The sequence below is a fragment of the Mchenga conophoros genome, linkage group LG8 (genome assembly GCF_057382185.1).
Source record: "Mchenga conophoros isolate Kocher_MC1m ecotype Shallow Benthic linkage group LG8, M_conophoros_male_GT1.1, whole genome shotgun sequence".
Lineage (NCBI taxonomy): Eukaryota > Metazoa > Chordata > Actinopteri > Cichliformes > Cichlidae > Mchenga > Mchenga conophoros.
The window spans coordinates 22,816,414-22,841,995 of record NC_140533.1 but is presented as its reverse complement, the minus strand read 5'-3'; the positions used below and the strand labels follow the sequence as shown (position 1 = coordinate 22,841,995).

The following is a 25,582-nucleotide window of genomic DNA, read 5'->3' as shown; positions in this document are numbered from 1 at the left end:
ATGTGTGAGGTGTAAAATGCCCTTGTAGATGATAGTGACGCAGCTTCATATGATTGGAAAGTATTGGAGGGGAATGCATGATATTTAATCAGGTCATACTACAAATTGATGTCAGATTGGATACCTGTCCAGGGTATAGCCAGCCTCCAGCCCAATGCCCCCCAAGTGTCCCCACCCCCAGATTTAAACCTTAGCCAACTTTTAACAATTTAAATAGTTGCCTTGAAGTGGGGTTAGTTATAGACATCAAAAGTTTGGACTAGTCTGTAAATATGTTAATTTTATAGATGAAGCTAGCCACTTTAACATGACAGTCTCATCGGTAATTTTAAATTTGCTGGAAAGATGGGTTAGTTGTGCAAGAAACATACAGAGAAAGGAGAAGTTTATTTATTTATTTTTTACATTTTTAGAACCAGATAACAGGACTGATTATTTCATGCTAATACACAAAGTATCTAGGAAGCAAATAGATTTACAGGAAACATGAGCTACAATGCTTGATGTTGCCAGAAATAAGCAAGCGTGGCTATTGTAGCGCAGGAGGTAGAGCATCTACTAGTTGGAAGATTGGTGGTTCGATCCAGGGCTGCTCCATGCTAAATATCCTAACCCCAAGTTGCCTTCTCTTTTGCCTAAATAAGGCAAGTTGTATAAAGCACTTTGATTGCTCAGGTATACTAGGAAAGTACTATTTATGATCCAGTCCATTTACCATATTTGACACAAGTCATAAAAGATCTACACTTCCAATACACTGTACTTTAAATATATTCATTAGTTAAAATTGGCAGAACATTAGCATTTTGTTTATTACTTGTCAAACATGTACATAGATCAGTAATTGGTGTCAAAATTAATGAAATGAAATATTCCATTATAGGCAGACATTGCTCAAGTTCCTGTCCGAACGAATACAAAGTTTAACTGAGCTTAAAGAAAATCTTTAAAAGAAGTGGAGAAGTTAATTCACCATTCCACTGCATACCAGACAACACAAACAACGTGTTAGACTGTCTTAACTTCACCCATTGTGTAAATATGTTATAAACCTTATTTAAAGGGAGCTAAAAAAAAACAAAACAGACTTTAAAGGCAAGCCAGCAGGATTAAAGGTAAATAACACAACATTAATACCTAAGACAGAGATAGAGTAGATAATAAGATGGGAGGGAATACTAGAGAGGCTAGACTAAACTAAAGAAAAGAATCAAATATAAAGAACAACTCTAACACCAACCAAAAACAGAATACAAACTAAAAATAATGACTAAGAAGCTTAAGGACCTGATATTACATTGCAGCTAACATGCAGTATCTGCTAGCTGTTAGTTACATTACAGCTAACCACTGGATTTTCCCTTTTCAGTGCAACTAGTCAAATAACAAGGAGCCAAATACTGCTAGAGACAAAGACAGTCAAAGTGGACAGTATATCCTTGGTTTCTTGCAGCCTGAAACTGATCCCCTTAAACTGATTTTTAGGTTTAGTGTCCTTATTTTCCTCCAAGTTATCAATTCTGTCACTAGTTAGCTAAGATAAACTAACACATTAAAAATAAGTTCATGTTGATCTTAATCACTTCATTTTTTTTGTTTGCTTTTTACTTCAGCCCTAGTAGTTTTCACTGTTCCACAATGAAAACATAGTTCCCAAAAACACAGTGAGTGTTGTGATATAAAAAATTAAGAACATCTTATTGATTCTTTTAGCTATTCTAGTCCAGTAGCCAGACTTCACGTCTTTCCTTTTACTGCCAAGCAGATTCATTGTTTTCCCGTTCTCTTCCAGTTCATTTAAGACTTGTTTGAGATTAAGGGATGCCTCCATCAATTTGCTGCTGCTATCCTGTAAAAGTATAGATTTATTTTTTTAAGAAGGAAATGAACAAGCTTGCAAATTATATACAGAAATAAATTAAGTATTAATTTACACATAACCATATCTCTAAGGAAATATATAACTTTATTTGTGGGCAGCTACAGTTTAGATTGGATGGGTTGTTACCAACATCTGCGAAGAATTTCATATCAATAATACCTTTAAAAAAAGATTTACTTAGAAAATTGGTGATGTGTTTAATATTTTACCTGCAGTACATGTATGGTGAAATGACTGCTGGTACTTTTTAAAAACTGGTTTGTTGCCATTGTGACTGGAATAATAGTTTAACTGATATGCAAACACACATTTTAACTTTCATGCAACATGACAACTTTTTATATGGTTTTTTTTCTTCCTAAAAACGTGTTAATTCTCACCTCTTTGGTCACAGATTCTGTTTCATCAGGCGATGCATCACATACAGGTGCACAGTGACAACATTTCTTCATCCCTGGAATGACATATTAAACACAAAAAGCAACATAATTGAAACCATAACCAGAAATTTAAACTTGCATACATGATATCTTTTAGATCCAAAAGTAGAATAACTGTTATGATTAAGCTCACCTGTAAAAACAGCATTTTAAGTTTTAAGTGCTACTCACTTAGGCTTTGGTCACCATCTGTCTTGTTGTTTTGTGTAGCAGAGTCTTTATCAAGCAGATGCATCACTAAAATGCTTTCCAAGAGGCTGAGCAGCATCAGAGTAAAAACCCCAACGCAGTAGAGAGCTGAGGAGAGTAGGTTGTGTTAATGTGATTAACTAATGTCTTCCATCAAATAAACTCGTCTTCTTTACCTATAAGTGGAACCTTGTTTGAAGAGCTCGGCAGAATGTCATTGAGTATAAGCTGCATCACGGTGACAGCAAGCAGGACAGTCACCTTGAAACTGAGCTTCTCACCCCCACTATCTGAGATCAGGAAGGAGACCAAGTCCAGAATTAAGAAGAAGAGGATCGGCAGAATGAAATTGGCAATGTAGAGGACAGATCTCCTCTTCATGGTAATCTGTGAAATCATGTGTCAAGTGGTTAATCATCCTTCTACTTTGCATTAACTATTAAGGCAGGCACAAAAAGTAAATAAGGAAAAACAAGTGTGCACAGAGAAAAGATGCAAATGCAGAGAACGCTGAGTGAGAAAAATCACCTTCATGCTTATGACACTGACTTTTGTTCTGTCCTCATCACAACTTCAAATTACACTGAGAATGTTTCAGAAAGCCAGAGAAAGTATAGTATAGTATACATGGGTATAGCACCTTTATTTTGAAAATCACCAAATTCTCAATGCCCTATGACTGGCTTCCTGCCCTTCTTCAGCTTCCATAAAAAATAGACCGGATTGTAATTTAAGCCACATGAAGCGAGACTTGCTTAATGCGACACTGCTGAAATGCATTGCGGAGCATCTAGAGGAATTGCAAATATCTTGAATGGATGTAACCAACTCCTGCAGCCACGTTGGCACCAGAACACTTTATTTCCTTCTCTTACAGACTTTCCTTGGCTGCCAGCACCCATTTGGTGCCCCTTGGTATCTCTTGCCTATGCCCCAATGTGCCCCTCTGTAAATAAACCCAACTCTTAGTCTATTTCACCAGTAACCATGATAGAACAACCCGGCCAATCTCCAGGCCCAGCAGACTTGGAAACAGTCCATATACCCGTCATGGGGCCATGTTAGGTGAGTATGACCAAGTTCTCGGTGCTTTGGTCCAGCAACTAAAGCCAACTTCACAGCAGATTAGTCAAATGGATTGTACCCTGCAGGCCAATCACTCTAAGTTTACTCCCACTTTTTGTTACAATGCTCCTTGTTGGTTGAACTCCCTGCTTGAGCTTTACCAAATGATTTCCCATATGGTTGGTCTTCTTGTGGGACCAGTTGTTAGATTAGCCTTGGGCATATTTAACAACTAACCCAACATCTTGAGTTTATTTTGAAAGCTTAACCAGGCTAAACCAGGCTATCGCCCAAAAGCGATCATCTGTCAAAACGTGATTGCCTGTATTTAATGACTTGTTGGCCTATAATATGTGAAACAAATATCAAATGTATCTCTGATGAATTATATTGATTCTTGAGCTACAAACAACATTCCTGTACTAATGTTTTGGCAGACAATCACGTTTTGGCACAATACCTTGTTTGATCACATCCTCTGTGAGGATGAGATTATTTGCCAGCTGTTTGCTCTCCATCTGGGAGAGGTTCAATAACATTAAAATATTTTTGGATTAAAAAAAATCTTATAATAATCATTTTATTTGATACTGATCTAGTTGGTTTTGTAGAATTGCTGCAGTATACTATTAGAACACAATGACTTCTCTGACAATATACTTCTTCCCATAATCATTAAAGTAATAATCAGCAATAAATAAACATTTGGTACATTCAGTATCCAGTGCAGTTTTTTTTATCAACAGGGCAAAGATTACTTTGTTGGAGCTTAAGAACGCGGCAACCGAAGTAGGTGTCAGTAATCATAAATGTGGTGAAGAAACCTAGGCATTGAAAGCTGCCGGGGGGAAAAAGCTACACAATGGATTACCTTTGTTTTCATGACAAATGAATTAAACTAGAAATATGGTTTGGCTTGATGCTGTGTGGCTAAAGTGGATAAATGTTTTCAAAATACTTACAGTGTAAACAAGCATAGATTGAAATGAGTCCAAATCACTGGTTTGGTTGTTGACTGTAATGTTGAGGAACTCCCATTCATCCTGTGTTTCTATCAAGTCTTTGGACCACCTTGTTATCACTTTATCATTTTCCAGTGTTTTCAAATTTATTTCTCGAGCTGAAGTGGGAAAATGCAGTAATCACATCAGTAAGGAAGAAAAATATGCCGTGGTATCTGATGATGTCTATTCCTGAGACCAAGAAAAACAAAATCTGTTATGAACTCACGAGTATGTGTCATTGACTTGAAGGAGAGGTTGCAGCTCTGAATGTCAAAGGGGAATTTGTACACATTCATCTTACAGGTGCTTACTACCACATGATCATTCCTAAATGAGACGTTGCCATTTGAATAAATCGTCAGAAAAGGGTTTGTAGTAGCCCTATCCTTCTCTGTCCTGAATGAAAATGAAAAACAAATTTTACACGAGGTATAGTGCAATTCCATAGCATCTATCATAGACCATGAGAAATGAAATTAAAGCAAAAGCAAGCAGCACATTTTATAAATAAAAAATTTTTCTAACAGTCTCCCCCCTCTTTTTTAACACAAAGTGTAGGCACAGTTTTCATATTTTTTCCATGAAATAACAATGTTACAGCATCACCATAACTGTTGGTGGGTCTGTGAATGTGAATACATTCCGACCAAGTGACCGAGTCCTTTTTTATTCGCGGGGCGATTGTGGCTCAAGAGTTGGGAGTTCACCTTGTAATCGGAAGGTTGCCGGTTCAAGCCCCGGCTCGGACAGTCTCGGTCACTGTATCCTTGGGCAAGACACTTCACCTACCAGGCCAGAAGGGCCGATGGCGCGATATGGCAGCCTCGCCTCTGTCAGTCCGCCCTAGAGCAGCTGTGGCTACAACTGTAGCGTGCCTACAGTTGTAGCATGTAGGCCTCCACCAGTGTGTGTGAATGGGTAGATGACTGGCTGTGTAAAGTGCCTTGGGGTCCCTAGGGGGGACTAGTAAAAGCGCTATACAAATACAGGCCATTTACCACTTCTCTTTAATAGTTGTTCTTGTGTTTCTTGTTTTTGTTTATCTATTGTGGACTACTGCCCCCCTAGGTGGAGCTCAGAATTTTATAGACAATTGTGTTGATAAACTCATTAGGAAGGCCAGCTCTGTTCTGGGATGCACCCTGGACTCAGTGCAGGTGGTGGGAAACAGAAGGACTCTGGCCAAAATAACATCTCTGATGGATAGAGTCTCCCACCCCATGCATGTAAATGTTGCTGAACTGCAGAGCTCCTTCAGTGACAGACTGCTGCATCCTAGATGCATGAAGGAGCGTTTCCGCAGGTCCTTCCTCCGTGCAGCTGTCAGACTGTACAATCAAAACTGCTCCCAACAAACACAGATGTTTACATCAGTGCTTCTCCTGTTATAACTGCACATTACTTTTTCTCAGCCTATATATACACTAACTTATTGTAAGTTACATGTCTACTTTTTAATGCACAGGTACAATACACAATCTGCACTTTTCTAATTATTCTAAATATTCGTAACTATTTAAACATCTTTCACTATCCTGCTCTGTTTGCACACTATCTGTACGCTAATTTTAACAACTGTACTGTACTCTGCTCTGCTCTGGTAACTATTGTCCATGATGTAAATATGTAAAAATTGCGTTTTCTGTCCTATGTCCTGTTCTTTTTGTATATGTGTGTTTTTTTTTTTTTTTGCTGCTGATACAACCAAATTTCCCCTTGTAGGACAATTAAAGGATTATTTTTATTCTGTTCTCCTATTCTACATCTAAGAGTGTATGGATAGAATATGAATATTAAGCATATTAATATTAAACTTACATTTCTTCGATAATTAAATCTGGCATCCATAACAGTTCAGTAGGAATTGTTATGGATTCAAGTCCACAGAATTCCTTTGGGTTCCAAGAAATGTGCTCATTTTTCCATCTCTACACAAGGTTTTGTAAAAGAGAAGGGAGGGATGGAAGCAAGAAAAACAGATGAAATCCATATTTCAACAATAGCTTGAAATTGTGTATTTCTAATGAAAAACTTACCAAAAATACCCAAATATAAGAAATGAAGAGCTGTTCGGTTTCTTTCTGTGTGCAAAGAAATCAAGGGTGACGCTAGATTAGACTAGGTGCCTGAGTATTCCATATGTGGTCACAGAAATGGTGAAGAGGTCCCAAAAACAGACCCAAATAATTTTTATTCCAGATGGAAATAACAATTCTTTATTTATAGTGGATCTTATATCTTGCCAGCGATGCAATTAGCAAACTGTAGCTAACAAAAGTGCTGTAAAACTAGGGATGAGTACCAGTATCGGTTCTGACATAAACAGTAGTAACCAGACCGAAAAGCAGCGCACATTTTGGTGCTTTATTTCGGTCCTTTTTTTCCTGAGATGTCATGCACTTTGGATTCTAGCCAATCATTTTACCTTTGCAAGGATAGTAGGCGGGCCCAGGTGCGTACGTTCTTTTAGAGCAGAGCTACAGATTAAAAATGCCCAAGGCGAAGCGGTCAAAAGTCTGGCTGTACTTCACAGCAAAACATGCAAACTCAGCAGCCTGCAACAAGTGCTTTAAGGTGATACTGTGATACTGTGCAAAGGAGGTAACACCTCGAATCTGACGACGAACGACGAGCACATATACTGCGGGTGTGGTGCCTGTTATCGGACCCGGAGTTATCAACATCCCCCAAGAACCCGAAGAGGAGACTCCTGGCCCGTAGCCCTGCCAGTGTAGCAGAAATGATGACGGATGATGATGCAGCAGTAGCTGTTCTTCTTTGGGGGAGTAGCTTAATGTTGTTCGTGTGTAATTTACATTGAGTAGGCTAACCACGTTATTAAATTAATGCATGTAAGGTGAACTAGCAAACACCGTCATAGTTACATGTGGCTGTCTTGTTGTTTTAATGGCAGATACTCCCTTCACCCTGACCAAAAAGGCTAAAATGACCAAAGAAAAAGTGGAAAACGACTAAACATGAGAGGTTTTTGGACAAAGTTTGTGTTTTTTCCATTGTTTAAGCACTGCTTCCAGCCAAGAGTGATACCATATATGCCCTATAGCTGCAGAAAAGGCTAACATTGTTATCTTTTTACACAAAACAGCTAAATATGAGAGGTTTTTGGACAAAGTTTGTGTTCTCCATTCTTTAAGCACCGGTTCGAGCACCGTTTAAGCACCGGCAACATACTGGTTTGGCACTGGTATCGGATAAAACCTAAACGATACCCATCCTTATGTAAAACACAATACCTTTCCTTGTATAAAATACAAATTCAAAATTTGTAGGGCTCTAAAAACATAGCAATGTATATCTCTCATCATTAAACTTCAGAGTGCAAGCAGATGACCAAAACCTGAAGACAACCCACAACAGTATTAACTAATAATAATAACTATAAGTATAGAGCATTAATAATAGCAAATAACTAGAGTAAAGAATTAATGTTTGGCAGAAGGGAATGATGCTTCATGAGCAAAAATAGAAACTACTTACCATATCTAGGATCCCAAAAACTTTCATTAGATGTGATATCTCTGTAACAGTATTGTAGTTTTTCACAGGCCTTGTCAGAGTGTAGTTATCATTGCCTTTGTTCAAGTTTAGAAACTTTACAACATCGTTATAACCACAGTTTCCATTATTGTTCTCTTCTTTTTCTGAAACAGCATCAAGACACTCTGATGATGATATCCATACAATTTAAGTTAAATTAAAATTAAAATGTATTTATAAAGCACATGTAAAAACAACAACAATGTCGATCAAAGTGCTTCACAAATTAAGAGCAAGAACCAACAGTGAGACAACAGCAACACAAGACAAACATAGAAGCCTGCCAAATGATAATCAACTAACTTGAGTCAAGGCCAAAGTAAATAGATGAGTCTTTAAGCAAGATTTAAAAGACTGAATAGTATCAGAAGTACGAATGGCAACACACTGAAAAAAAGGGACTGGCCATCTCTTGGATTTATGTAAGCATCTTGCATGTATTTAACACAATTGCCTCATGTTTTAAAGATAAATGTAACTATATAGTGTAAAAACTACATGATATGCAGAAAGGGTGTATTAAATTGTTCATATCATGTTCAGGTGAAGTAAGTCAATAAGATAGCAACGTTAAATCTCGTGAAACCAAGCGTGATTTCATCTCGCGGGCTTTGGATCGTGGTTTAAAAAATGCATCCATCTCAGTCAAGTCAAGCAGCCAACTCTACGTTTTTTGGTATGTCTTGATTTTTTGAATTAATGTTTACCATATTTCAGCCAAATGTAGTTAAACGTCTAAAGTGCCGCCATGTAACATGCTAAAAAAGAGCCGTTAGCTTATTTGCTGTTTTATCTGTTGTCAAAGAATTGGCGCTTTTTCATTTGAATTTGTCTTTGGCACAAGAGCCATAATATCACATTAAACCTAATTACGAGGCACTCATAACATAATTTGGTTTTCTGTGTGAATACATTTGTCAACTGACTCTTCAGTTACATTGTGTATTTACTGCACCGTGGTGTTAGTGAGATTTTGGACATTGAACAGCTTTAGCTAATATCATCAGTGGCATTATGCTAGCTTACATCCCTACCCCTCCTGCTGTCCTTTTGTTTTTGTTTTTGTTGATGCACATTGAGAGACCACATCTATTCTGCATTTCACCAGGAGTCAGCTGATGGATTGTGGGTTCAAGGTGTTATGGTAAGAAAGTATATTCTATTTTCGCTTAAGGTTTCTGTAACTTAATTATAATAGGTTTTTTTTATAATTATTAGGTGCATGCATACTCAAATAGACCACCCTATTAATACAACTGAGAAATCCAAAATCTGCCATAGGTTTAACTTATACCTGTATGTATCGTCAGAAAGGTGATTACTGGACTCACATTAATGCACACTTGAACTAAAATGAGGTTGTAACTTGTGGGTTCTTGGGTTGCAAATCAGAAATAAACATCTTTGGATTTTTTTAATCCCATAAGATCTGGAAACACAGTTTTTATTCAACAAAACATTACTGATTATTAACCAAGCACAGTGCCTGCTGTTATTTCAAAATAATTTTATGTCATTTCAGATAAAATGCAGCATTCCAGTGCATCCCAACCATGCCTTTACAGGTTTCTGACGGAGCTGAGTTTCTCTCTGACAGTCTGCTGAAAGTGTTTGCAAAGTGATCGGGGGAACAGGGCACAAAGCTAAAGGATGTAGCTGCCATAATGACAGTAAGAACTTTAAAATTCTTTAACTACAAAGTGTATATGTATTGCATTAGGTCAGTAAAAGATTTTTATGCTGCATCCATTGAAACAGTCAACTATTACCCGTGAGTACTGATTCCACCGAAAGGATGCCATAATTTTCGTCATGCATTTACTGGCCCACTGAGAAAAATTGATCTTTTAAAAAAAATAAATGTTCTGGAAACTATATATCCATAAAGTTGATGTCAAACAGGAACTTTTGATATTGCTTTGTAGATGCTGGTGTTGCATGTTGACTGGTTTAAGTTTTTGTCTGGGATCATTTTCTTCTGTGCTACTGAAAAGTTCACAAATCTCTGTTTTCTTTGTTATAATACTTTAGGATGACATTAATGCTCGAAGGGAGTCCCTCATCAAAGTGCTCCGCATCTGTGTGAAAGACAATTGCAACATCTTGGTGCAGGAGTTCATGGTGAGTGTTTTATGAGTAGATTGTGGCTTTGCAACATTTAAAAATGCATTTAGTTATCCACTTGATCCTCATTGGAACAGTTAGGACCAGTAGTCCTCTTTAATAATTTGAAGTTCACATGAGGCCTGGTAGTGAACTCAGCCGCCGGCCCTTGAGGCCCCACCCCTGTATTAGGGGTCACATCAGTGTGAAAAAACTTTAAATTTGTCATTCTAGTGAACAAAGGAAAATCCCACCAATATTTACATTAGCTTTTGTTTGAAAAAAAAAAAGACCAACAGCTAACCAAATTGTGGGGCTGAAAGTCTAAATTCTAACATCTTCTGAGTGACAAAACCTGGATTTCTGATGGGCCGGTGTCTTTCTAAGAAAAACTAATGTAAAGCATTTGAAATTATTATGTTTTTCACCCTCTCTTAGAAACTCTGTTAGACCATGAATGGCAGCATGGCAGGCCACTCTTTGGCTATAGCTATTTACTATGTTGCTTGCATTGGTTTAAATTACTCTAACATTAGAACTGGTAGATTCAAAAGAGATGAGTTTAAAAAGGAATCTTAAAGAAATGTTTTGTGTTTAACCAGGACTTGACTGAGGCCACTGCACAGATTGAGAAAACCACAATGAACATCTGTCTCCAGAGGATGCACCAGGCAATGACTTTTCTGACGTTGGCATCATCATCGAGGGTATAGTAGTTCTTCAAGATCTGGATAACGTGACCTTTGCAGTAGCCATGCTGTTTGGACCATTTTTATTCCTTCAACATGAGTTACCCATCACAACTCTGCTACACTTTTGAGGTGATTCAAAGGGTGGTAATGGAGTTGGAAGCAACTCAGCTCTCAAGAAAAACTCACAACTAAGACAAAACTGCTCCTGCAAGGAAAGCTCACTGTTATGCATGCAAGCTGATCAGCTCTAGGTGAGAGGACATTTAAATCTCACACTTGTTCTGCTGCATTTTTGAAGCTCAATTCCAGGAACAGATCGCAGGGTTCATTTTTATATACTCTGCAACTGCCATGAGGACGAGCCGTTTTTTGTTGTTGTTTGTTTTTCCTTTTGCTCTGTACAGCATTTTGGCAGCATTTTTAAATTTCTCTTTGTATTTTTTCTTTCTTTTACTAGTGAAGAGATGTAGCATGAACAGTTATGCAGTCTAAATATCCCATATGGGCCGTGTGAAATGGTATTTTCAGTTTCATTCAGTTGAAGTAAGGAATGTTGAATATTTCTAAGTGTGCTGTTTTGAACCAAGATGTCACAGTATGATCAGTGCCGTAACTTTTGACAGTCACTGTATCAATGTTATTTTTGCATCTCTTGAATAAAGGTTTTGACCTGCAAGTGCTAATTTCTTTAGTTATTGGGGTAAAATGGGTAATGTTAATAGGAAGGTGTTTGCCAATTCAGTAACCTAATTTAATGTTAATGGAAACTAACATTACCTCAAATTGTTTAGTCATAATTGTTGTTTAACTGAATCTTGACGTCAGAGGCCTTAAATAGAATGTTTTGATTTGTTCTTTCCCAACATTTTTCAAAAGAAACAGTCCAATTTCTTTGCTGTGATTGATTCCAGAGAACACGGAAGAACTGACATTATTTAACTGTTGATTTATATAGATTCAGTAGTGGAGTAATGTCAGTTTAATTCTTTACCTACTGTCAATGCAGTGAAATTAGACATTTTGTTTTGAAAGGTTACTGGTGGATGCCAGCAACCATCTTGGAAGAGAACAATATAATCTGTTATAAGGCCTCCATTTGAAAATTGTGTATTTGATACTAGAATATAATAGCAAAATGTAATTTGAAGATAACATGTAGTATTTAAGTGACCAAGTAGTATTGGGTAAAAGTTATTGAATCGTGTTGGGATAAAGTGAGAAAATTGTGAAGGATTAAAATATTTCAAGAGCTCAAATTACTTCATCAAAACATGTTTAAGTCACATTTTATCAACACAAATTGCACAGGTTTATTGAACATGAATAAATTGTGTTAATTTAACTCAATTGTTTAAGTTGCTGCCAAAGCAAAACATCTGTGTGCAACAAATGTCCACCATTGAATTAAGTAAATCCAACAACATATTTTTTTCAGTGCAGGGAGATTATTCCATAGTCTAGGTGTAGCGATAGCAAAGGCACGATCGCCTCTGGCTTTCAGGCTAGACCTGGGTTTCATTGAGAGCATCTGATTAGAGGATCTTAGTGCTTTTTTGGGTTACACAAATGGAGAAGTCCTGTTAAATAGCTAGGTGCCATACAGTTTAAAATTTTATAAGTGAGTAAAAGAATTTTAAAATCAATACGAAATTTCACAGGAAGCCAGTGTAAGCTAGTTAAAACTGGAGTAATATGATCATTCATTCTGGCACCTGGTTGTTCATATCCTCTATGTAACCCAACTGTATATACATAACACTGTTTATTACATATTGCTTTTTAAAACTGGCTTCTATATTCTTACATTTCATATATTTTTTCTCTGTTAATACTGTCCATATGTATGTAGTGCTGCAGACCCCCCGAGCATGTTTGCACTGAGAAGGAGATGCTCTGTCTTTCATTGTACAAGTGTATAGTGACAATAAAGGCATTCAATCTATTCTAATTGCAAACAGTTAAGAAAATAGTGTGGGAGACCAAAATAAAATAAAGGGAGGTACAGTAGTCTAGTCTCGAAGTAATGAATGCATGAATCAGCTTCTCAAGGTCCTTAGGGGGGAAGAAATAGCTTGGCTTTAGTAAGATAAGATAAGATAACCTTTATTAGTCCCACACGTGGGAAATTTGTTTTGTCACAGCAGGAAGTGGACAGTGCAAAAGTTATGAGGCAAAAATTAGAATACAATAAGAATAAATACAGTACACAACTGTACAGAATAGAATAAAATAAAATACTATATACAGTAGAATAAAATAAAATAAATATACAATAAGATAAAAATAGAATACAAATACAAATACTATATACAACTGAGTAAAAATACAACGATGACAGAAAGGATTATTGCAAGGATTAGTAATCAACTTAATCATTACCACTCTGCATATTACCCTTCATTGTTGATAGTCATGTACAACAAAATATGGAAAATTATAAATAGAGTTTATTTTCACAAAATTTAAGTGAATCTTTGACTGAATCTGAAGTTTATTTTCAGATAGTCTGCTTAATGAATCAAAAATAAATTGGCAGAGAAAGCAAATTATTGCACATGTATTTAAAAATAGACCTGTACCTCTGTTAAAGGTCCCGTTGGATATCTGCTGATCAACATCTTGTGGCAATAAACCAGAGGCATTTCCACCTGGAATAAATAAATAGATACTGTTGCATATGATGAGTGTATATAACAACTGTATGTATGTAGAATCCCATGAAAAAGTCTTTATTTCCCATCTTATTTCTTAGTTTTTTGCATATTTGTCACACTTACTTGTTTCTGATCAGTAACCTGAATAAATAAGAAATGCATCAAGGGGAAAAAAGGTTCTCTGAACAAACCTGGTCCTATTCCAACAATATCTTACAAACAGTGAAACATGGTGGTGGTAGTGTGACAGTCTGGGGCTGCTTTGCTGCTTTATTTGTCATCATCAATAGAACCATAAATTCTCTTTTCTACCCAAAATGAGAATTTCTAGCCACCAGACTTGGACTGTGAAGTATTTGATCCAACTTCTCTGAATGGCTCAAAGAATAAAATGAAGACTTGGAGTTGCATACTGCAAATCCAGACTTAAATCAGACCCCAGTGTGGTTGAATTAAAACAACTCAGCAAAGAAGAGTGAACCCAAATTCCCCCACAGTGATTGCTTGACGCTTGATTGCAATTCTTGCTGCTGAGGGTGGGACAAAGGTAGGTTGTCCATAACTTACACCCCCCCCCCCCCTCCTGAAATCATCATTTAAAAACTGCATTTTGTAGTTACTCTGGTTATTGTTGTGTAATGTTAATGTTGTATTTGCTTGATGATCTGAAATATATGTGTGTGACAAACAGGTTTCTCATATACATGTATTGTCTTCATGACATATATACTGTTTCTTACTATAGAAAGTACTAAATTAACAATATAAACAATAAATATAATCTATAATCTAAATAGTCAAAAGAAGTAATGAATACATTTGTAAAACAGAAAAGCTAACTGGCTAGATAATTAATTTAAAATGCATATATTTATAATTCCTGACAACTTCTGAAGTGCTCTTTCTGTACCTGTAGTAATGGTGTCATTGGGCATCTGTTGATCATCGTGTAGCTCTACAGTGAAAGCATTTCCACCTGGCAGAAAAGAGTACAAGAACATGTCAGTTTCTTCCCCTTTATTAATGAAATCTGGATGTTTCGTTAAATAGTGATTAAAAACATACACTTCTACTGCATTAAATGTTGTAACATTTGTAATTTTAGAGTTTATAAAATATATAACTTATAGGATGAGGTAAAAAAAAGAAAGTAAACCCTACTCATGGAATATTTCACTTCATCACATTTCTTAATTCATTATACACAGTGCTACTTCTTGTAGCGAAATCACATGATATAATATTACACAAATAAAGCACAAGATGATGCCAGGCCCTCCATAACATTATATATATATTTCTATACAATTCTAGATGCCCCCACTTACCAAACTCATACTTCTAATAGGGTTTACTATTGTGTTACTGGTGATGAATTTATACCTTGAATTCATTCAAATGTACGCAATTTTTAACTGACCTTTGCCAGTGCTAAAGGCAGTGGAAATATTGGCTGCAATATACAATATACCCCATGAATTCTCTTAACTCCAGCCAGACCTGGCTGTTGAACAGGCCAAGGAAGATATAGCTTTACACAGTTATTCTTTTTGGACCTTTATAGTTTGTATTTCACTTAATGATTCATTTAATTTCCATTTGCGTTATACAGGGTGGGCCATTTATATGGATACTATGGATATACTATGGATACACCATAGTAAAATGGGAATGGTTGGTGATATTAAAGTCCTGTTTGTGGCACATTATGTGAGGGGGCAAACTCCTCAAGATGGGTGGTGACCATAGTTGCCATTTAGAAGTTTTCAATAGGAAGAGGGCCATGTGACACATCAAACTTATTGGTAATGTCACAAGAAAAACAATGGTGTGCTTGGTTTCAACATAAGTTTATTCTTTCAGGTTTTATGTGCGTTTGAGAGGCAGCTGAATGAAAAGGCAACCTTGATTTAATGGTGATACTCTCCAATGAAGGCTTATATTCTTGTTGCAGTGTTGTCCTGAATGATGTTGTCATTTAGACAAAAGCTCTAAATCAGTGCTGGTATACGGGGAGAAAAAGACAAAGCTGGAGACAAAGAAATTGTAGAGTTTTAAGGTGGTTGTGTAGTTATATGTAGTAACCTATTATGTTATAAACTGGTTGGGTATAACTAGCAAAAGACTTAATCCTGATATAAATGGTGGTTAAGTGATATCTTAAAATTGCTTATAATAGTACTGATCGCATCTTGTAGAGATATACTTTGACAGCTGATTCCACTTTTGGTCTGTACAGCTAAATTGTTGAACAAAAAGCACATTTAGAGGGAACAGAGTTAACTTCAGCCTGTCAGTTCGGTGAACCACTTGTGCACCTCAATTAAACAACCCCTCCTCCACACCGTCCATTTTAAAGTGATCGACAAACCCCAGCATTACAGTGACAAAGACAGATTAACAAAGACAAAACAAAGACTTTTCACACTTTCTTCCGTGAATGTCTGCCCTGCTTTAATTGTCTCCATGTCTGCTTTGTTCCCAAGTGTACACTATCTCTTGTTTTAAACAGCATGGTTAAGATAAGCTTTATTTAGTCTTGGTTGTTTTTCTGTTGGTCTTCCATGGTCTCTTGTGTTCTGGGGGCCTCTGGATGTCTGGAGTTTTGATCTCCTCCATACCCGCTTCACACCCTGGAGGACGGGGCTGTGGCCCCCCCACACTCCCTAGCAGATCATTACATGGAGAAACCTTTGGAATGCAAGCATGCTGATCCACACAGGTATGCACACATGGGTATTCACAGACACGGACTAAAGCTTTCTTGGCTGCTGCCTCAAAGCACACTGTGCGCTGTCTATCTTGCGTGCTGCACAATATCGTTTATTATTTAGTAAATATTGATATCTATGACTAGCTAGTTTATTGTGATGGTGCTTTGTTTTCTCTATTATTATGTTGCTCTTTGTTGTTTGCTGTCTCCTCTGTTTGTTTTTTTTGTTTGTTTGTTTGTTTTGTTTTTTTCTCCATACAGGTGACCCAGGAGTTCTTTTTTTTTTTTTTCTCTCTCTTCCCCCCCCTTCTCACCGTCTCTTCTCCTCTTTGGTTTTCTTTCTTTCTCTCCCCCTCTCTCTCTCATTCATTCCCCCTGTCCTATTTATTAAAAAAAAAAAAAAAAAAAAAATGACAAAGGATGAACTGAAGCTCTGCCATCACGTAATGTCGCATACTGCTGTTTCTGATGTCATTTAAAAAAAAAAAAAAAAAAAAAAGTCTTGGTTGTTTACATCCTTTTGAAAAATGTTCATAATTATTTGTCCTCGGTGTCTTACATGGAGTTCTATTTCCTCCCCTGCCATTGTCTGTTGATTTCAGCTGTGTATTGTTTACCCCCTGCTCACTTACTGATTACTCTGTGTGTAATCAGTAAGCATCTAGTAAGTCCCTATGTGTTTCCATGCCATTATTCTGTGCTTTTTCTTGTTACTTTCTTGTCACATGTTTGAATTTTTAATCAAATATCTTGCTTTTTGTTTTGTCTTCCTCCCATAAATGCATTTTGTTTTTATTAATGTGTTTAAAAGCCCTGATCCATTAATATTCTTTTTTAAAAATCTGGTTTTAGTAGGAGCCGGAAAAATGTGTAATTTATCAAAAGGATATTTCTGTTCTTTGGTGGTAAATGACTGGTTTCAGAGGAAAACAGACTTCATACTGAACTACATACTTACTACTTACTTTTATGAAGTTAAAATAAAGTGTTGATTACTTATATTTTAAAAGCACCATAAGTCAGCTCTATGAAGCTAGATGGAATTATCAGCTTACCTGTGAAGAAGATCAGAAAGAAGAAACCTGCTATCATCATGGCTTTCAGAGATTAATGAGCATCCTCGTCCTCTGGTTTCTCGAGATGCTTGCTGTTCTATCACTGTTGTTTTTTACATTTGCCCTGCCCTAAAAGAGGGCAGGGCAAATGTAAAAAACAACAGTAATTGTCCTCTATTGATCCCAACAAAACAGCCTTTTCAGTGCATTTGATCCATTAACTGAACTTGATGACAGCAACTCAAATGCTGAGACAGGGCCATGTTTACCACTGTATAGTGTCCCCACTTAAAGGTCCATCAATCTAAGAACTGAAAATTCCAGTTATTGGACTTTTGGGAGCAGAATGTTGTCCCATTTTTGTCTGACATAGTATAAGATTCTATCTTCTTAACACTCTTGACTCTTTCAAGGCCTTTTCTTTGCATGATGCACAAAATGTTTTGACTTGGTGAAAGGTCTGGACTGCGGGCAGGACTGTCCAATGGATATTTTATTTATATAGTGCATTTCATATATTATACTTATAAAGTGACTTCAGTACTGGGGTAGCATAGTGAAAGTTCAATGGATGTAAAAGAATTCTAGCTGCTGGATTCTGCAATACCTTGACTCTTCTATTAAGAGGCCATGCTATTGTAATAGATAAAGCATGTTGTTTACTAGAGGCGGGCAGATCAATTAAAATATTGATAGTATCGTAACTAACATTGGTATTTGTATTGAACACACACACACACACACACACACACACACACACACACACACACACACATATATATAGCCTGCTGAATTGTGCAAAATAGCTTTTTTTTATGAAAAAAAATTGCTCAAACATCAGTTATGAAAAATGTCTAAATCTTTTTGTGTTGACTGTGAGGTGTATTGCATTTAAACAGCATAAGTTGTGCTTTAGAGACAGGTACATTTACATTTCAGGTCTCCAAAAATTCCAGTTTCTAAATGCATGAAAACCTGAAAGGTACCCTGCATAAACTGCCTTCATAAGTTAAAAGCATAAGTATCAGTTTTGGTATCTGGTGCTAAATTATTACCAAGATCTGCAGTATTGCACATCACTGTTGTTTACTATTGTCTCTGTAAAATAGCAAGGTATTTCTCCCAAAAAGATATCTGGATGTAACCAATGTGTTCTTGGGTTGTGTCTGACGGTGAAAGATAAAAATAAAGACCTCCAAGTCAATAACTTGCCCGTTCCAGCTCCTCTCCCGCAGGGTAATTGTAATTGTAGAAAAGGGCTCGTATTTATTTTTACATTAAACATAAAGTACAAACTTACATGAAACATATTTGACACAAGATGAAAAAACACCAACACAAAATTTGACATACCTGATAAAGAAAGGTAAAAAGAAAGACCTCCAAGTAAATAACTTGCCTGCTCCTAGAACCAAATATAAACAGTTGAGATAAGTTAGCTCACCCCACTACAACTTCCAAGCTAACTTAACCCCTAAATAAACAAGATTTGACAGCAAGTAAGATCTGTATTAAAGCGAGCCAAAGTGATTTATATAGTTTTCAGCACTGAGAGGTCTGTGCTATGCAGCAGGATTTCATGTTAAACAGGTAACTTTCAACATCACAAAGATGGGGTACTGGGGTAGATCATCATACTTATTTATGCTGCAGACGTAATGTTCCATATTAGAGATCAACAATTATTAAATCACTGCCTACTGTTTGAATTGGAATAAAATACAAATGGTAGGCAGAGAGCATAGGCCTGTGGACCGAGTCAAACAAGTCTCATTCATTAACATAGGCACAGCTGTAAGAACCAAACTGGCCATTGTACGTAGATCATGTTTCTGATGATGGCTTTTCTATGAAAACTAATTTGTTTGTAAGAACAATAGTGAATGAAGCCCAGTGGTGTCTGGAAATGTTTCTCTGCCAATGTCTTAATACCCAGTTAACCATACCTATTTTAATGTAGTGGACTTTTGATAGGTACCATCATAAAATATGCGTAGATTATATATTCAAAGTCTTAACAGTTTTACATTGCAGATCATTATTCTGTTCCACAATTTATAGACACCGCTCTTGCTGATTGAATCTCTGCTCAACCTGTTACTGGCCTTTTGCCAGTAAACCTAACAATTTGCAAAGTTTTTCTCCTGCTGTTTCTTTGTACCATTACACTGTATAACTACCAACTTTTTGTGCAATAATTTCTGCCATCATTTTCAAAATGGCCTAATAGTTTTCTTTTCTTTTCTTAAAATCGTACAGTTTCTCAGTTTAAACACATGATATTTTCTATCATTAGCTGTGAAAAACATTAGTTGGATTTATGAGATAATTCCAAATTTGGATTCTATTAACATTTTACACAACGTCTCAACACTTTTGGAACTGGTTGTAAAAAGTGTCCATTTCGATGGTCCTGAGCCACATATAGAATTTCAAAATCTATTCAGCCACAGATTTCAGGATGTGGGTAAAAGCTTTCATACAGTCACAATAGCAACGTGAAAGAACAGGGAAGTGGGAGAGACCACAGTTAAGTGCTCCATCAGAAGAGGCAGCTGGGTCATGTTTAAGAAAGGCAAGACAGCTATGTTTTTTCCCCCTCCTCAAGCAGAACATCTTTCATGGCAATTTCCAAGTTCCCTTCATGCTGCCATTTACTTTCACCACGATAAATGCATCCACTTTAGTCAATTACTGACATTATTGGCTCTACTTAGGTTACTGGGCAAATATCTTAACCCTCTCAGGCTCAAATTAAACTTTGTGTTGCTAATGCACAACCAAGTCCTGCAGTGGTACTTCTGAGTAAAAAAAACCTCATAAAATATGTATGTGGGGTAATCCGGTTGTTCGTTGCAAATCGGCAACGCCTGCCTTGAGAGGGTTAAAAGGACATTAAAATAATACTTTTCCATTAGGCATCAGCATATAATGTTGGTTTATTAATAGCAAAACATGTCTTATAGAGGGAAGGATACAACAACAGTTGAATCAATTGCAATATGATATGAGATGGTATTTGCATGCCCCTTGAAGAATGGTGCATATGTTACACTGTAAAAAAAAAAGAGATAAAAAAATGATGTTTTTAGAATAGTTCACGGACCTTTCCATAAGTGGTAAAATGGAAAGTTCTGTAGATTTACAGTACACTCTCTGTACTATTTATGGACATTTACTTCAACTATACAATGGAAAATTATAAAACTGAACAACTAAAGAAGGCGCTCCTGAAATTTGGGTTATTAGAACAAAACAGATGGCTGACCACAGCCCTCTCAACACAAGCCTGACTTGTTCCCCATATAATAGTAAACCACATAATAAAACATTAAAATAAAAATAGATAAAGACAGATTACTATACCAAACAACACATTTCAACAAAAGTTAGAATGAAGACTGTCACGGCTGCCGGGGCGAGCCGTGAGGTGTTGTGAGAATGAGGACTCAAAATGCAGGCAGTAGACTGTTGATATGAGTGATGTTTATTTACAAAGTGGCGGAGTGACAAAACAGGCAAGGAGGCATGACAAATAACTGAAGGAACCTAAACTGGGCAAACTAAGAGCTAACCTGAAAATAATGACAAAACAGGGTGAAGGGCAGGGTGAAGGGCAGGGTGAAAACAGAGAACCAAACACCATGAAACGCAGACGAGCCGACAACAAGCACAGACCGACACCCACTATATATACACACACACACACACACACACACACACACACACACACACACAAGGTAATCGGGTAATCACACAGAGGAGGGAAGCACAGCTGATCCTAATAGAAAAGACGACTGGAAGATACAAGCTGAACACAGTAGCAACAGACACAGACCTTCAAAATAAAACAGGAAATCCACAACACGAACTCAGGGACACGAACCGGCCACAAGGGGTGGACACAGGATACCAAAATCAGAATAAACTAGAACAGAAGACAATAATCATATTAAACACAAAATGCTGGGTCAACGACCATGACAAAGAAATAGTTGCAGAGAAAATGTGTCTGCTTGAAAATGTTAATTAAATATTTCTATGTGCTACAACATGGACATAATGATAAATATGCTGAGGTAAAACTGCATCTGCCAGGCAGGTCTGAGGCTAAAACTGGGTTTAGTGAAACTCTGCCTGAAACCCTTTAAAAGTCTAAAGTAGAGACAACTGTAAAACAGAAGTATTACTGTAGAAGTTATTAGAGTCCTAAAACTATTCCTTCCTGTCTATACCTAAGTGGAACCATGAATTTTTAACTTTTCCCAGTTATCTACATTAGTGTTTTGAAAAAAAAAAAAAAAAAAAAAAAAAAAAAAAATATCACACGGCACACCACGAAAACATTTTTTCACAAAAAACGTATTGATAATTTCCCCCCACGGACCAGGTATAGCAGAATTGGCTTGGCGTTTGCCCTGGTATACCTTTTTTGCTTTCTTCTTACCACTACTCATGGTAGGGTCGGAATTTACTCCAGGACCCTGGTCAGATTGGCTACTTTTTCTTTTCAAAAACGTATCTATTGTTATTACGCGCTGCGTTGTCTTACTCACAGCATGACTATTATGTAATTTCTTCTTTGTCTTCTTCAGTTTTACTAGCAGTTGGCAACCCATTTACAGTTTTTTCTGATGGCTTAAGCACATTTTTTGTAACTATTGGCTATTTTTGCAAAACCCTTCACCAAATCAGCAAAACGTTGTAGTTTTCTTGTAAAAGCTAATAAACATGCTTAACTCTCCAAACCTTCGTAAAAATGGTATTTTTGTATCAAACAGTTAACACAAGCCATTACATTAATAAGCACACAATGCACCAACTACACACTGATGGTATGAATAAAAACCACATCTGGCTTTTGCTTTTCTGTGCAAAAGGTAGGCCATGTCAGTTTGAGGTCATACTTTTGTCATAGGTCCGTAAACACAGAGGGATCCAAACTTCAAGTACTGGTGTTTAGTCACACACATCAAAACAAACACAAGTGTTTATTTCGAAGTCAAAACAAAATAGTAATTTCAGTGAGGAAAAAAAACAAATCAGTCTACATTGTGTCGTCTCTCTGGATCCGGCTACAAAATTTCGTCTACATCACATGCAATGTCCTCTAGTCCAAGGCACCGGGGAAATTATCTTCTGGAATTTTACATCTATGGTATTGTTGTGTTTCTCATTAGCATATGGCAGTGCTACAAGTCTTTGTGCAAAGTGACTGTACTAACCGATTCTCATTTTGAAATGTCCTTATGATCTTGCTACAGTGTAGCAGCTCAAGTAAGGCTGAACCTGTTGGCCAGCTTCCCTCAGGGTCTTTCCATGGTTGATTACATGGTCCACTATTGTAGCTCTGATGTCATCAGTAATTCTATTTCTTCTTCTTCTTCTTCTACTCGTCCTCCTCTTGCTCCTCCTTGTCCTTGTCGTTCTCTTCGTCCTACTTCTTCACCTCCACGTCCTCTTCCTCAGCCTCCTCTACTTCTCACTCTTCCTTCTCCCTCCATTGTACTCCACACACACAGCTTACCTGTAGCTTATTTATAGTGCTTAGGCTGATTGCAAAGTGAACTAATTATCTAAAATAGTTTTCACATGTGACAGTGTGCCAGGCAGTTGGCAAAGTAGTGTAAATAATAGCCATAAATGTGTATAGTTTTGCTAGAAGTGTGTTGATCATTTGGAAATTGAGTGCAAAGCAGTGAGTTGTGTTTACAGTTCTGCAAAAAGAGTGCTTTGCAGTGGATTTTACCTACAGTTTTGCAAAGTGTGTGTTACAAAACGGCAAACTGAGTGCAAAGCAGTGTTTGTGCTTTTAGTTTTGCAAACTCAGTGAGTGGTTTTGCTATAAGTATTAATAGTTAATGAGGTAATGTTCCACGGCACACCTGATCATTTCTCACGGCACAACAAGTGGTTGGGAAACACTGATCTACAACACTGACTTTAGCTCATTAGCCAACTAGCAGTCAAAGCTGTTTAAAGCCCAGAGAGAAGCAGGCAGCTAAATATAGTATTTATGAATACTGCGCTTTATCCAGTGTTCTGTCAAGTCAAAGAAGAATGTGCCTATATTAAAATAAACATAATTTACTTACTCTCTGTCATCTGTATGCCGAACTGATAGCTCCTATTGACATGGTGAAATTATTGTACAATGCATATGCGAATTAATGCAATGTATGCTACTCTGAGTTGTATGCTAAAATGACTGAACACCAGCCTCTCACGGCTAAAACTAGGGGTATCATAAACAATAAAATAAAAAAACTGTATTATTGGCTAGAATGGAAAGATTAAGTCATATTAAACTTAAATCATGATTATTTTCAAAAAGAGACAGCAAAATATTCCAGACTTATCTGGCAGATCCAGTTAACAAAGATATTAACAATTATTTCTAAATAAAAACACTGAGTCTTTTGAAAAAAAAACAAAACGTTATTTTAATAAAAGCTTTAATATTTAGCACTAAAATGAAGCCTGTCAGTGCAATGGCTGGCCTCCCTCTTACTTTTGCCTCCTTTCGGGGTTTGCTACCGCAATGCAATATTTAAGAAATACAATACCTGTAGATAATTAACAGAGAAAATTCCTTCACATTTATACAGTACACTGTACTGTATTTTTACAGAATGTCATTTTACAATGAATTAATGACACATTATACTGAAGTAAAAACAAAACCAAAAAAGCCTGGAGTAGAACTGAATAAGCAGCTGTCATACAGTACTCAGCCCCTTGCATGCTGCTGGAAGCAAAAGTGACTCCTGTGGCAAGCAGTGCAGTGTTGTTTCAACATTAAAATACGAAGCAGTTATAATAAAAATGACCTGGCAGATAGACATATTACCTTTAGCTGTTTACCTTTGCAGTTATCTGATTTTTACCTAAATTAATTGCCTATAAGTTTTTTTTATTCAGGTAGAAGCTGGTGGTTTAATAATAACAAGATAATTCCATTGTGAGAGCTAGTATGAAAATTTTATGAGCGCAGCTTGTCTGTAAAATGAATAGACTTTTCTAGACAGGCTGGTTTTATTTCCTTTTGTTTAATCTCTCTTGCCTCTTTCTTAGGTGGAGAGATGGACTGGCTCTTTCCCATCCTTCAACTGGCCGTCACACCTACAATCCATGAATTCATCACCTTGATGTATTTAAGGATTTAAATACTAGCCTGCCTACAATCCTGAATTGAATAAGAAGAAAATGGATAAACAAATTAACTTAAATTATAGCAACTTTTGTTAGCAACTTGTTTTCATTATGAAGGTTAAATTGGAAATATGTGTGATCACAACTTGGTAGGGTGTGAACAAATGTGGCTAATGGCAGAATTGGGGGTTCAGGTATAATTTCTTTGTCATGGTGATGAATAACCACTTGTGCTGTGTCTACGTCAGCATCATGTGACGAGGCTCTAAGCAGGTAAATCTGAATGAATTCTAATTCTAACTCATATTCCATCTGTAAGATAAACAATGTCATGATATATGAAGATGTGATTAAGAAACCATGAAAAACACATGCAAACAGAACATATTATGGGCTCACCACTGCTGGATAGTATTAAATTCCGTTCTTTTGAATTCTTTTGGCGACAGGGGTACGTCTTCGTCTCTGCGAAGACGTTCCCCAGTTCTGAAAGCCTTGCCAGGCAAACTACATATCTATAGTTCTGCTATACGTCACACACACAGTTTTTATTTCGTAACAATAGACTTGGTGGGCAGGTTGCACCTCTAAATGTGGACCTCTATCCTTAGCATCCTCTTGTCACACCAAGCCTCTTCATGTCCTACTACAATACATCCATGAACACAGTATGTAAAAGCTGTCACATTTGAAAATGTTTGCCTTTTATCATAAAACCATACATTCATTAAAGATTTGGAAAACTGTCCTGTATTTTTTTCTGTCTGAGATGCATCTCCTCTGCCCTCCAACCCACAGCATTAGAGACGGTGCATTTCTAGTTTAGTTTTTTCCGCATCACATTCTGTAAATAAACTTGTGTTAACCTTTTCCCAGTGTCCTATGAGTGAGTCCATCATTCTATTAGTACATGATAGAACAATCAGGCTACCATAGACTCAGCGGACACTCACTCACTCCATGATACTGTCACTTTCCAAGCAGAGCAGCCGGGAGAACATGAACGTTTTCTTCATCACCTCGATTCAAACCAGGATGTACTGCTACGAAAGGTAGTTAAGTTTGGAGGAATTAT

General features: G+C 36.9%; 1 protein-coding gene and 1 long non-coding RNA gene across 2 annotated transcripts; one reads left to right on the top strand and one right to left on the bottom strand.

Moving 5' to 3' along the window:
* Positions 1-351: 351 nt before the first annotated feature.
* LOC146568773 (5-hydroxytryptamine receptor 3A-like) lies at positions 352-17,431 on the bottom strand. Its single transcript, XM_085285060.1, has 12 exons — positions 17,356-17,431; positions 14,498-14,563; positions 13,513-13,581; positions 8,079-8,242; positions 6,617-6,661; positions 6,399-6,508; positions 4,807-4,976; positions 4,539-4,696; positions 2,688-2,898; positions 2,494-2,619; positions 2,263-2,336; positions 352-1,849 (listed from the first exon to the last, which is right to left on the bottom strand). Exons 1-12 carry the CDS (start codon positions 17,393-17,395, stop codon positions 1,616-1,618), a joined length of 1,467 nt encoding a protein of 488 aa, XP_085141186.1. The 5' UTR covers positions 17,396-17,431; the 3' UTR covers positions 352-1,615.
* Positions 8,802-11,809, top strand: LOC146568774 (uncharacterized). Its single transcript, XR_014893643.1, has 4 exons — positions 8,802-9,282; positions 9,661-9,808; positions 10,170-10,259; positions 10,844-11,809. It is a non-coding gene; the product is annotated as an uncharacterized LOC146568774 (long non-coding RNA).
* Positions 17,432-25,582: the final 8,151 nt, after the last annotated feature.

What these genes read in the sequence shown, in the direction of transcription:
- LOC146568773 (XM_085285060.1), bottom strand. Translation starts at nt 17,395, where the DNA reads ATGATGATAGCAGGTTTCTTCTTTCTGATCTTCTTCACAG. An exon ending in CTTTCTGATCTTCTTCACAG is followed by an intron (nt 14,564 to 17,355) that starts GTAAGCTGATAA and finishes CTTTTCTGCCAG; the next exon opens with GTGGAAATGCTTTCACTGTA. An exon ending in CTTATATTTGGGTATTTTTG is followed by an intron (nt 6,509 to 6,616) that starts GTAAGTTTTTCA and finishes AACCTTGTGTAG; the next exon opens with AGATGGAAAAATGAGCACAT.